Below are 13,451 nucleotides of genomic sequence, written 5' to 3' on the forward strand. Positions count from 1 at the left end.
CGTTGAGCATCTTTTCATGTACCTACTGGCCATAGAAAGCTGTCTATTCATATCATCTGCATGTTTTTTCAGTTGGAGTGTTTGGCTTTTTGCTACTGAGTCATTTGAGTTCTTTGTGTATTTTGCATATTAGCCCCTTATCAGATACAGGATTTGCAAATATTTTTCCCATTAATAGGTTGCTTTCTCATTTTATTGATGGTTTCCTTTTAGTTTAACTTTTTAGTTTTTTTTAGTCCCAATTGTTTATTTTTGTTTCCTCCGCTTTTGGTGACAAATTCCACAAAGAAATCATTCCCAAGACCGGTGTCAAAGAGCTTACCACCTATGTTTTCTTCTAGGAGCTTTATGGTTTCAGGTTTTAAATTCAAGTCTTTAATCCATTTGAATTAATTTTGTATATGGTATAAGATGGTGGTGTTCCTAGACTTCTGAGGATAAAGGAGGAATCAAGAATGACCCCACTGGGAATCCCCTAGTGGTCCAGTGGTTAGGACTTTGTGCTTTCACTGCAAAGGGGCTGGGATCAATCCCCGGTCAAGCAGCTGAGGTCCTGCAAGCTTCATGGCCCCCCAAAAGAGAATGACCCCACTGATTCTGGGTGAACAGATGGATCTGCACACAGGAGAGATGCCAGAATGGTCACAGAGAACCAGCAACAGCGGAGCTGGCCTTCTGCCTTCAGTGGGCCTCCCTTCTAGGGGAGTGAATTTAAAAATAGGTTTTATAAACAGTTGACTTGTTTATTTACTGACTTGTTTGGCTGCACTGGGTCTTGGCTGCGGTATGCAGGATCTTCCGTTGTGGCCTGTGGTTTCTAGTTCCCTGACCAGGGTTCAAACCCCGGCCCTGTGCTTTGGGAGCACAGAGTCTTAGCCTCTGGCCTAGCAGGGAAGTCCCTAAAAGTGGATTTTGATGAATGAAATTTTACTTTACAACCAATTTGGCTGGCATGTTTCTCTTGAATGCTCAGTCTTTAGAATTCTTAAATGTGTATATTTCAAACTCTTAATAAAAGCCAACATAGTTCTCTACTTTGAAGAATTCATCTCTTTTTCTTCTTCTTCTTGGCTGGCCTCATTCACTCTCCCTGTGTGTCCTTGCAGCAGGAGGAAGCCATGCAGCTCATAATATGACGCTGTCCGTTTTCTCAGATTTGTGACGCAAAAGGAAATCTCTAACCTCAGCTGTGGCTCCGGTGCTGGGAAGAAGCCAACTTCATGTCTGAGTGCACAGGCAGGAGTTTGCCATGGAGAGCTTGGGGCTGCAGCCGGTGACCCTCAGTGATGGGACAACGGCCTACGTCCAGCAAGCTGTCAAAGGTATTTCCGCGGACCACAGAATCCCGCCCTGTCCCAGTCCAAGAGTCTCACGACCACCCTGCCCTCTTGCCTGCTTGCCACAACTTGCTCTGCATGAGAATATCTCAAGGTGATTGATAGAAAAGTAACTCTAAAATATAATGCCACCTAGGGAGGCTAGAAAATCAGATTAGCCTAGCTACAGGAGCCAAGATTCCCTTATGTGTAGTAAGAGGTTCATAAATATTTCTGGCATGGATGAACACAGTGCTGCTTGTGACTTCCTGCTTTTCAAATATTCCCTATCCAGTTTTCTCAGTTCTTTCTAGAAGCAGTTCATTTTAATTTAAGCAAGTTTAAGCAATCAGACTATCTTCCAAGCCTGTACAACATACTCTTTAGGTTCAGGGTAGGGGGCCCCACTAGGATGACCAGAAAAAAGGTACGGGGCACATAGTTGAATTTTAATTACAGATAAACAGTGAATAATTTTGTAGTGTTAGTATGTTCCAAATACTGCATGAGAAAGCTATGTATAAACGTAAGATTAAATACTAAAAGCAATAACATAGTAACACCAAGTACTAAAAAAAAAAACACTTCACTGTTTATCTGCAATTCAGATGTACCTGAAATTCAAATTCTCAAGGAACTTAAATTCAAGGGGGCATGGAGTCAGAACAGAGCATTGTTGAAGAGCAGGGCCTTCTGGCCAGGACACTCCCTGTCCTGACAAGCTCCTTCTTTTCGCCAGCATTTACAGGCAGGCCAGATGGCATGCGCGTCTTTCTTGGACAGCACCGGCCAAACACCGCCTCGTTGCTTCTCTTTATTTCGCCTTTCCTGCACTCTGTGAGCACTGCCATCCTCATTTTTCCACTGTCATTGCAACATTGCCCTCCTTCATTTCAACACATTATCAAAATGTATTTCAGGTCCCAAGCTTATAAATTGTTGATTTCATTTTAAATCGGCTGCTTCCTGATGACAACAAAGAGGCTCCTTAATAGCATCAATAGGCTCTTTCCATATGATGACGTGTGGAGCTGGCTGGCTTTGTTTTCTTGAGAATGGACTTCTCTAGAACACTTGTGAAGCCTGCAGCCTTCCCATCAGAGGTCTTTGCCCTCTCACAGCAGTCTCAGCGGGATGGAGGAATTCAGGACCTGTTGATCGGGCTGCGTTTACTCTATGGACCTGGGTATTCCCCTTGCCTCAGTCTTCTGTTACGAATTAATGGTTGAATGAATGAAAAAGAGAAAAAAAAAGAAGTGCCTATGCTTGGCCTTGGAAAGCTACTCTCTTTTCTTATGTCTTTCCTTCTTATGTCTGGATGATTTCTTTACTTCTCCGACCTCCCCATTTATATCTTTCTCTTGTCACTCCTCCTGGCTCTGTTCTCTTCTTCCTCCATGGTGCTATAGTGTGTCCTTACATGCATGCACACACACACTCACACCCAACAGATTTCATACTGCTTAGAGTATGAGCTGGCCTTGAGGAACCAGAACTTCACTGTTCTGAAAGGCAGCTCTCTTGCAGGTGAGCTCCTTTGATGCTCTCAACCAGTGTACTTTCATCTCTGTCAGCAGGCAGCTCTCTCTGGGCCCAGCTTAATCAGCCAGAAGCCCTAAAATGTTATGAGACTTACCTATAAACAGGGTAAGCATGAAATGTGTTATTCAAAGCTGACACTTTGGAGAGTGGAAGAACATGCTCTGAATAAAGGCACTGGGACCATTCCAGGCAAAACAGAACCTACAGTCATCTCTGCAGTGGGGTATGAGGACCCTGACAGTCAGCTTTTCTCCCCACCACCAGCTCCCCATGCCTCTCCCCACTGTCACCTCTGCTTGTTAGGAGAAGCCCTAGGTTGAGAATTTTCCCTTAATGACTCTTCTCAGCATGTTGTTTCCTGTCTTGCAGCAGCACCCACTTTCCTAGCAGAAGCTCTGCTGATACTTTCAGATCCCCAAGTACTAGTGTCCTTGACAGGGCAGCCTGCTGCTTGCTGGGCAGGAGGGAAGCTGCATTTCTCGTCTCAGCTGCGTTTCTCTCCTACTTCCTACCTTTGTCCCCGCCTTACCTACTCTGGCTGGGTTGTAGAACTGTTAGTTACAGACCCAAGAAAACTGAGTTTGGGGACAAGTTTGAAAATTCTTCTGAGGGATAGACATCAGCAGAGGTGAGCCAGAAGTAACTGTCTGGTCTTGAAACTTGTAAGTAAGTGAACAAAGAAACCACTTGACATTGAGTCTTCAGTCTCCCTTCTTCTCTTTCTCCCTTCCTTTACCCCTTCTCCCTTTCAAACTCCCTGGACATAAGGAGAGGCCTATATAATTCTAATTCTAAATCTAAGAGCCTTTTGCTCTTAGGAGAGTAAACGGAGGCACAGAGAAGTTAAATAAGTTGTCTAAGATCACACAGCTGTTAAGAGGTAGAGCTGAAATTCAGACCCAGGAGGTCTGGACTGGTTGTAGAGCCCTTTGCCTTTTTGTGTGGGTGGGGCGTGCTGTGCTGGGCATTTGTTGCCCCACAGGCTCTTCTCTGGCTGCAGCGAGTGGGGACTACTCTCTGGTTGCAGTGGCTTCGCCTGTCGCAGGGCTCTAGGGCACTCAGGCTTCAGCAGCTGCTGCATGTGGGCTCATTTGTGGCTCCTGGCTCTACAGCACAGGCTCAGTAGTTGGGACACACGGGCTTAGTTGCTCCATGGCACGTGGGATCTTCCTGGACCAGGGATCAAACCTGTTTCTCCTGCATTGGCAGAGGGATTCTTTACCATTGAGCCACCAAGGAAGCCCCAGAGCTCATTGCTTTTAACCTGTAAGTTATACTGCCTTATCAGAGGGTCTTGGTCTTGGCATACTGCCACAGTAGGAGACAAGGGAACATATTTTGATTTAGTTAATTTGAGTCAGGTCTGAATTTGGATCCATTTGGGGCCTTACCAGATTTCAGGGAATCCTTTGTTTGCTGTTTCGCTCAATCTCAGCAGCTTACTGCCAGGTTGGAAGGCCCTGCTTTGGCATGGGTAGAATAATAAATAAAGTTGCTCCTCCTGTGAGTGACAGAAGGGGAATCTTTTGGGAGCTTAGGGTTCTTCATGGCAGGATGTCTCTACCTCGGTACCTCTGAGGCCCAGACCTGGGAGGCAGGGAGTGAGGTAACATGGAGAATGTCTAAGCTGTGCTTAGACATGCAGACTATGCCTCCAAAAGGCCTCTGCTAAAGCAGGCAAGTGTTCCTCAGCCCTCTTCTGGGCCTGGCCCCCTTCTCTCCATTTCTGCTCCCACAGGAGACAAGCTTCTCGAGGGGCAAGTGATCCAGCTCGAGGATGGGACCACTGCGTACATTCACCAAGTGACAGTGCAGAAAGGTGAGGGCATCCCAGGACACCCCTGCCACATGGGGAGGCCAGGCAGCCTCCGCTGAAGGAGCCCTGCTCCCTGACCCCACGCTCCAGAGAAAGGCAGGCATTGCTCTCATTACAGAACCTCTTTCCTTTGAGGATGGACAACCCGTGCAGCTGGAAGATGGCAGCATGGCCTTCATACACCGCACACCCAAAGGTGGGGTCACAGTCTTCATGACTGGTGAGAAGGAAGGGAGGCAGAACTGGCTGTGGTTGGGGGATAGCATTGTGCACCCTGGGAGCTGGGGCAGAGACATGGAGCTGTGGGCCCCACACTCACCTGGATTAGCAGGCACCCCTGCCTTTCCTGGCGTGGACCGCACGAGCAGCTGCTTCTGCCCCTAGGAGCCTGAGCATGGGAGTCCATGGCCTGGGCCTGGCGGCTCTGGCTCCAGCACAGCCACAAAGTGTTAAGGCTGTAAATATGATCCAGTAATATCATCCAAAACCAGGACGACACACTTAAGTCACATTTTTTAAGAATGAAGCTTTTAAGGTACTGAAGAATAATGGTTTATTTCTTCTACAAGTAGTTTTTTGAGCAATTACTGCATGCCAGGCACTAGGTGTGGCGTATACAAAAGAGAACAGGGTTGGACATAGTCCCTGCTCTCCTAGAGTCTAGTGGGGGAAAGGGCTTGAAATGAATCATCATGAACTGATCACTGAAAATGGGGTTCAGACTCAGGGAGGGCTTTTCTGAGAAAGTGACGCTTGGGCTGGGAGCTGGAGGATGGAGTGGGCCTAGCTGGGAAAGAGCAATGGCAAGAAGGGTTCAGTACTCCAGACAGAAGGAACAGCATGTGTGACCTGGAAACGGGGGTGGAGGTGGGCAGGGAGAAAGAAGGGCACATTCATGGAACTGCCAGGAGCTTGAGTCCTGGAGGGGAGGGCAGAGTGGGTGAGGTGAAGCCAAGCAGAGAGGACAGGGGCCAGAGCACTGGGGCTGCAGAACAAGGGTTTGGGTTTCTATCCTGAGGCCAATGGACATGGTTGAACTGCTTAGGCTGTCAGGTAACAAGACCACACGTGTGTCCTGCAGAGCTCCCTCTGGATGCTGTGCTGCCTGGAGGGAACTAGGCGGGGTAAGGGGCCACCAGTCAGGAGGTTCTTATGGTCGTCTCGGCCAAGATGATGGTCCTCTCAGGTCCTCACCGAGCTTGTGCGTTCCCAGTCAGTACTCCGTAGAGGACCTCATCCTTAGGAGAGGTGGCCCCGGAGGGAGGGCCAGTCGGAGCGGACCACCAAGGTGAGGGAGCAGGAGAAACCCGAGGCTAAGACCCTCCTCGGTATATGTACCTCTCCTTACCTCAACACCCAGGTCCCAGCCGCATCTCTTGCCCTTGTGCAGCTTCTGGGCTAACCGCATGTTCCCTGCAGAGGGCTATGACCCCAGTGCCCTGGAAGCCGTGCAGCTGGAAGATGGCTCCACCGCCTACATTCACCATCCCGTGGCCGTGCCATCAGACGGCGCCATCCTGGCCGTGCAGACAGAGGTGGGGCTGGAGGACCTGGCCACAGAGGATGACGAGGGCTTCGGCGCGGACACAGTGGTGGCCCTGGAGCAGTACACCAGCAAGGTGAGCTCTCTAGACGACAGGGTTAGTCCTGTGCCTGCACATGGCCAGGGCTACTCCCTGTGACCCCCAGCCCAGCTCCCCCGACTCATCTCTCACGGGTCGTCTTCTTGGGCAAGCGTCAGCCCGGCTGGGGCCGCCGACAGCTGTGTACACTCCCGCTTGTCTATGTGTTTCTGCAGAGGGAAGGCAGCTGTAAGAAACAGTGATACCCATACGGTGGGAACTTAGGCCCAGCTTCACTTTGGCTGCACTGTCTGAGAAAACCTTTGCCAGCGACTTTTATTAGTTTTCCAGTCCTCTGAGGTCAGATGTTCTTGTGTTTATTTCTTCTCTGCGACTCATTAAGTCATTTGGGAAAATAACCTCGGTAGGCAGTGACGAGAGCAGATGTAGCGGAGCAGCTGGGATTCTTGGAACCCGGGGCTTGCACAGTAGCTCAGCTGCAAAGAAAAGGGATCTTGGCTTTCCAAACATTAGTCAGTCTAGGCTCTCTCTGCTGGGGCCGTGGTCCTGCCTGTAGGGGAAACCGGTTCAGAGATCTGAGAGCCTTCCAGACCAGGGTCCTCCCTCCCCGGCCGGCCGAACTGCAGCGCCTCAGGGTGGATGTGGCAGGGCTTCCTGAAGTGCGCATTTTACCCAGGGACTGGGGGAGTTGTTTTTATAATTAAACTAGTATAGCTATATCGTAGAAGAGAAGAGGAAGTCCTTGTGTCTTTTCAAGTTGAAAAGACACTACAAAACTTTGCAGTAGGCCCTTCTGGGCTATGCCCACTCCCACCCCCATTCTGTAAGGTGTATTTTAGAAGCTTTCTGCTGTTGGAAAGACAACCAAGCTTTAATTGTGAGCCCTGAAATCTGTGCGGGCTCGGCCTCTGCCGTGTGCTGCCTCAGTCACTCCCCTCTGAGGCCTCAATTTGTTCCCATCTCGTATGAGTTGGGGCCAGATGATCTCAGAGAGTCATTTCCAGCCCTGAAGTTTTGATTCCCTCAAGAACCAGTGGGACATGGGAGTGAAATCTGAACGCTTGACTGGGTTCGCCTGCCGAGCAGGCCCAGCCACCTGTGACCCTCTCCTGCCACCCACCAGCTACTCGAGTGTCCGGGAAACTTTGTCAGCTGCCTGACCCCTTGACCTGGAGCTGACTAGACAGACCCGCTGTGGATTTGGCCTCTCTCCTTTGACTCCTGCTCACCATGCCTTCCAGAGTTCAGTTTCAAGAGCTCCTGGGAAGGCCACAGTGTCCCAAAAACAAAGGCTAAGGGACAGTTCCAGCAGGACTCTGCCTAGGAAAGCACAACAGTAAGGCTCCCTGAAGCCAGAGGCTGGTGTGGAATGGTTTTTGGCAGGAGAGAGGGAAAGGAAGGGCTTGTCAGCAGCCGGGTGCTGCAGGTAGAACTGGGCTTCGGGTGGGACTCACAGGCCCCTGCCCTGGGCACCTGTGCACTTTGTCGGTTGGGGCCACCTCGCTTCTGGTGAGCCGAGGTGAGCTTGTCCCCATAGCCAGCCCCTTGGCAGTGCCCTTTCCAAACACAGGTTTCCCCAGGGAGGAGGGAATCTCTTCCCGTCAGAAGATAAACGTGTCCAGAGCAGCAGCCTCCACGGTCAGAAGGAGGGCAGCTGGCCCTCAGCCCAACTCAAGTGTGGCTGTTGCGACCACTCCTGCCCGCACCTTACCTGCCCGTCTAAGAGATGCCCTTTCTCCCCAAGATGTCAGAGCCCCAGTGACATCTAGTCGTCTCTGTCCATCAGAGCTGGTGGTGACTCCACTGGCAGCCCTGTTCCTTCTGCAGCAGGCTCAGCGTCTGTTCCATCTGTCTAGATCGATCACCCAGGTTGTGCTTCTCTCCCTTGGTAGGTTTAACCCTGTTTATTGGGTCTTAAGGTGCCAGCTGGTCCCTGTGTTCCACCTCTTCCCTTCCTTCTTTGAGGAGAATACACATAGGGACCCCAAGATTTTTTTCCCTCAGGTTCTGCACGAGAGCCAGGCTCCTCATAATGGCAAAGGACAACAGGTTGGGGACAGAGCATTCCGCTGTGGCTACAAGGGCTGTGGGCGTCTCTATACCACCGCGCATCACTTAAAGGTAAGGTGGCTGCAAAGAGCTCTTAGCCTTGTCGTCTTCCCAGCAGGCTGTAATCCTGCCTTCCTGCTTTGACTGCAACTGGTCCCTGACCTCAAGTTGCTCATTGCTTCCTGGAAGGAAGAGATGAGTGTACAGGAATGTCAGTACAGGGGCCTGTGACACACGTAAAGAGTGCAGGAGGGAAGAGAATCAGGGAAGGCTCCCTGGAGAGGGCATCTCCGCTGAAGAGGAAGCAAAATAAAGGAGGCGGCCGATGCTGATACTCTGGGCCCTAAAGAAACCGAAGAGCCCATTCATACCCTCTCCCCTCTGAATGACATGGTTGCTTGTCCTCACAGGTGCACGAGAGAGCTCATACCGGTGACCGTCCATACAGGTGTGATTTCCCCAGCTGCGGAAAGGCCTTTGCCACAGGTAACCTACCTGGATGGAGACCAAGGTGGACTGCTTCCAGCTGAGGGTAGAGAGCTCTAGGTTAGCTCTGAATGTTCCCTCAAGGGAGCCAAGCACCAGGCTGCCTTCCAGAAGAAACTGCTGTCTTAGTGCTCCAGCTGCAGGGCACTGTCACTGCAGGAGGCCCTGTCATGGAGGCAAGAAGCAGCCCTGACACAGACCAGTGGGGGTGCCAGTGGCTGCAGGGCTTGCCTCCCTCTGGACTTCATTTTCCCTCTCAGTTGGGGCCCTGAGGTCATAGGTTCTCTGGATCTCCTCTTCCACGGGTTCTCGAATGGCGCCAGCTGGCCCTGGACAGGGCAGGGAGCAGGGACCGCTGCCCCAGCCCCACTTCTCTGCCCAGGCAGCGGCGGGACGGAGGCAGACACGGGTGCTCTGTGCCAAAGGAGGCCCAGAGCCTCACAGGGCACATCTTAAGGGAGAGCGCCTCTGCCTTAGCAAGACAGATGGTGAAGACAAGGCCCCGCCCAGTGCTCTTCTCACCCCTTCCCGCCCCCCTCCACCCTGGGACAGGATATGGGCTGAAGAGCCACACGCGCACCCACACTGGTGAGAAGCCATACAAGTGCCCAGAGGAGCTGTGCAGCAAGGCCTTCAAGACCTCTGGAGACTTGCAGAAGCACGTCCGGACCCACACTGGTAGGCCGGGCCCTGCCCGCCCAGCCCAGTTAGGACCTGGCCCCAAGCCCGGGGCTCAGCCCGCTCTGCGGGACCTCTTGCTGAGCTGCCCTCACCCAGCGGGTCTCCACAGGTGAACGCCCCTTCCGGTGCCCCTTCGAGGGCTGTGGCCGCTCCTTCACTACATCTAACATCCGCAAGGTACATGTGCGCACCCACACAGGCGAGCGGCCCTACACCTGCCCCGAGCCCCACTGTGGCCGCGGCTTCACCAGCGCCACCAACTACAAGAATCACGTGCGCATCCACACAGGTGGGCCAGCTGGCATGCGCGGGCCTCCCCCTCTGAGGCCCTAGCCCCTCTACCGAAGGCTTCTGACCTGAGACACCTTCTCAACAGAGGGTCATTGCAGGCTGGTCTGCGGGCGGGGCACAGGGTCCCGAGGTTCCAGCTGTGCCCCCAGAACTGCTCTTTCACTTGCAGTGAGCGAGCAGTTCCTCCATTACCAGTTGGGGCTGATCTGATGGGCACTGCTGGCCTTGTCAGCCCCCTGCCCCCATCTGCAATCCGCCCCCTCCAGCTGAGCTCCCAGATAAAGGCCAGGGTTAGGCACAATGGGGAGAGAGCAGAGTGAACTGTCTTCGGCTCCTCACGTCGTCCCCTGTCCATGTGACTCCTGTGTATCCTAACCCTCCCCCAGTGTTACGTCCCTGTCTTAGCTTCTGTGTCATCTCTCGGACACACGCGTCCCCTCCCTCTGCCATCATGCCTGGCACATCCCCATCAGTCATCCCTCTCTGTCTCCTGCTGCTTCTGTTCACAAGGCCCGGGTGCCCCTCACCAGCCCCTTACTAGCCTCAGCCTTGCCCACCCCCGTGTCTTCTCTCCACCTTGTCTGCGGGCACCGTGGTCCCACACTCACTTCCTCTGTCTCTGCCGCTGGCCACCTTCCCCAGCTCTGTCCCTTCAGAGTCCCAGATCCCAGTCGCTCTTCCTCCCTCTGGCTCTCTCTTTGCCAACCCTGCCCCTGCTGCTCCCTTAGTTTCCCCCTTGCCAGCCCCAGGTCCCACCGCCCTCACAGCCCAGTGTCCCCAGGGGAGAAGCCATACGTTTGCACGGTGCCAGGCTGCGGGAAGCGCTTCACCGAGTACTCGAGCCTGTATAAGCACCACGTGGTGCACACACACTGCAAGCCCTACACCTGCAGCGCCTGCGGCAAGACCTACCGGCAGACCTCCACCCTGGCCATGCACAAGCGCAGCGCCCACGGCGAGCTGGAGGCCACGGAGGAGAGCGAGCAGGCCCTTTACGAGCAGCAGCAGCTCGAGGGTGAGGGCTGTGGGCAGGAGGTGAGAGTGGGGATGAGCCGGCCTCCCCATGACCACCTGGGGGCAGGTGCCAGCCTGGGCTCTCCTTTACCAGCCGCCTCTGCAGCCGAGGAGAGCCCGCCACCCAAGCGGCCCCACATTGCTTACGTGTCAGAGGTGAAGGAAGAGGGCGATGACCTCCCTACCCAAGTGGCTATGGTGACCGAGGAGGACGGGGCCCCCCAGGTGGCTCTAATCACTCAGGATGGTGCCCAGCAGGTACAGGCCGGGGGGCAAGGGGTGGGGTGGTCCCCTCTGGCTGGTACCTGCCCCCCTCTCTGGGGAGCTCCAGGTTCTAACAGCCCCATCTTCACCCAGGTTCTCTTTTTCACCCTTGTGGATCTCAAGGGCTGAGGGCGAGGCTCCCAACTCCCTGTAACACAGGCCGCCTGCTCGTGCGTCCAGCTCAGTCTCTGGGGCTTCTGGAGCACAGCTAGTAGTTTCCCTTTTTCCTTGAAGGCTGACAGGTCCTATTTCCCAAGTGAAACACCTGGATGTCCTCCTTCAGAGAGGCATGTTGGTGTATGGGCCAGAGCATGGTGTGGCCTCTGGAAGCCTGGGCTTTCGTGCCAGCAGCATAACCCAGCCTCTGTCTGCACGCTCACTGTCAAGTGCATCTGTGACTTCAGAGTTGATGACAAGGATGAAGTTGGGTAGAGACCCTGAACTGCATGGAACAGAGCCCTGATGCAAAGTGGTGGTGAACAGACGTGGTCAGCAGAGTTCTGTGTAGCCTCTCTGCAACCAGGGCCTGTTTCACTTGCTTGTCCTGATCCCTCTGCCCTGTGACAAGAAGCTAATCCTCTAGTCTACCAATAAGCAAACCTGAAAGAGCAGGTTCATCTGCCTAGGGGCTTTCAGGCAACCCTCCCCTCCACTCCTAGCTCATCTTCCTCCTTCCTATTGGCAGGTCAGCCTGTCCCCAGAAGACCTGCAGGCCCTGGGGAGCGCCATCAGTATGGTGACCCAGCACAGCAGTACCACCCTTGCCATCCCCAGTCACGACGATGACCTTGCCACCTCTGGCGCACACACAGTCGCCATGGTCAGCGCTGACGGCTCCCAGACGCAGCCAGTACGACCAGGCCGTTTGCTTGGGGTTCTTCCTCTCTTGTCCTTCCTTTCTGTGGGACAGGCTTTACAGTGCGGGCTAAATTAGTCCAGCCTTCTTAGGAGGACCAAGATTCCCACAGATAAAGCGTCTTCCCTACAACTCCTCTGGGTCATCATCAACTCTTTGTTGACAAACATTGCTCTGAGAGTCAAGAGACAGTTTGCTTGCTGCCATAGGCATGTTGCATGTTACTTTTCCATGAGCTTTAGTCCATTTTCAAATAAGGGTATTAAATTACCTGTGGGGCCTTTTACAGCTCTGTCCTGAGGCTCAAAATTCATAAATTAAGTTGACTGTAAGTTAAAGAAACATACAGCCTCCACTTAGGGCTTCCCTGGTAGTCAGTCAGTAAAAGAATCCGCCTGCAATGCAGGAGCTGTTGCTACTGCTAAGTCACTTCGGTCGTGTCCGACTCTGTGCGACCCCACAGATGGCAGCCCACCAGGCTCCCCTGTCCCTGGGATTCTCCAGGCAAGAACACTGGAGTGGGTTGCCATTTCCTTCTCCAATGCATGAGAGTGAAAAGTGAAAGTGAAGTCGCTTAGTCGTGTCTGACTCTTAGTGACCCCATGGACTGCAGCCTACCAGGCTCCTCCATCCATGGGATTTTCCAGGCAATAGTACTGGGGTGGTGTGCCAACCCAGGTTCAGTTCCTGGGTTGGGAAGAAAGATCCCCTGGAGAAGGAAATAGTAACCCACTCCAGTGCTCTTGCCTGGAAAATTCCATGGAAGGAAAAGCCTAGTGGGTTATATAGTGCATGGGGTCTCGAGTCGGACACAACATAGTGATTAAACCACCACTGCCACAACCCCCATTTAGCTCTGAGCCCCAAGCTAGCTCATTAATCAGACTCAGTGATTTTATTCATTTCCTTCTGAGTTGTTCCCAGATACTTTGCTTGAAGGGATTTTTTTGGATTGGGGATTGGGAGAATGTAGGTAGGTTGGAAAACCTCATTCTTAATATATATTTCAGGTCACAATCATCACCTCTGGGACTGTGGTGGCTGAGGACTCAAGTGTAGCATCCCTTCATCATCAACAGGTGGCACTGCTGGCCACAGCCAACGGAACGCACATTGCGGTGCAGGTGAGGAGACTGGTGGCTGCAGAAAGAAGCACGAAGGGCAGGGAACTCCGTGGAGGGCTAGAAGAGGACAGCATTTGGGCCTGAAGGTGCCCATTTCAGACGACAGATCCCTTTCTGCCTGCATCCACACACCTGTCTCAGGCCCAGCCTCTTCCTTCACTGACGCAGGGTGGGGAGCCCCTTTTGACCTTCACGGTAAATTTCATGGCAGTCTGCCTTGCAGTCTCAACCCTTCATTTCTTCGTGTCCCTGTTCCTTCATCTGGAAAATAAGGGGGCTGAAGTAGATGATTATTCCAGCCCGCCATTCCCCTTCCATCAGCAAGCTGCTCTGTCTGACCCTGGACCGTTCCATGGCTCCTCACCATGCCTAGCCTAATAGGGTTCTATCAGTGAACTTCTGTTTCCTGGGGCCCTACCGAGTGCTCAG

At 53.0% G+C, this 13,451-nt stretch overlaps 1 protein-coding gene across 9 annotated transcripts in view; it reads left to right on the forward strand.

The window, feature by feature from the left end:
• Window positions 1–13,451, forward strand: part of ZNF76 (zinc finger protein 76) — a 29,570-nt gene that overhangs the window by 15,146 nt on the left and 973 nt on the right. For 3 of the 9 annotated variants that reach the window (XM_042237001.2, XM_027959160.3, XM_027959159.3), the window contains exons 2-13: window positions 1,155–1,322; window positions 4,597–4,677; window positions 4,793–4,870; window positions 6,094–6,293; window positions 8,262–8,378; window positions 8,717–8,792; window positions 9,345–9,470; window positions 9,583–9,762; window positions 10,546–10,779; window positions 10,873–11,036; window positions 11,728–11,892; window positions 12,909–13,022. In XM_042237001.2, coding sequence (XP_042092935.1) covers window positions 1,250–1,322; window positions 4,597–4,677; window positions 4,793–4,870; window positions 6,094–6,293; window positions 8,262–8,378; window positions 8,717–8,792; window positions 9,345–9,470; window positions 9,583–9,762; window positions 10,546–10,779; window positions 10,873–11,036; window positions 11,728–11,892; window positions 12,909–13,022 — 1,608 coding nt within the window. In that variant the 5' untranslated portion in view covers window positions 1,155–1,249. Of the gene's footprint in view, window positions 1–1,152; window positions 1,432–4,596; window positions 4,678–4,792; window positions 4,871–6,093; window positions 6,294–8,261; window positions 8,379–8,716; window positions 8,793–9,344; window positions 9,471–9,582; window positions 9,763–10,545; window positions 10,780–10,872; window positions 11,037–11,727; window positions 11,893–12,908; window positions 13,023–13,451 lie in introns of those variants that run through there. The other 6 variants (XM_042237000.2, XM_027959163.3, XM_027959165.3 and 3 more) reach the window with 6 other exon arrangements.

The sequence above is a fragment of the Ovis aries genome, chromosome 20, assembly GCF_016772045.2.
Source record: "Ovis aries strain OAR_USU_Benz2616 breed Rambouillet chromosome 20, ARS-UI_Ramb_v3.0, whole genome shotgun sequence".
In the NCBI taxonomy this organism is placed as follows: Eukaryota; Metazoa; Chordata; class Mammalia; order Artiodactyla; family Bovidae; genus Ovis; species Ovis aries.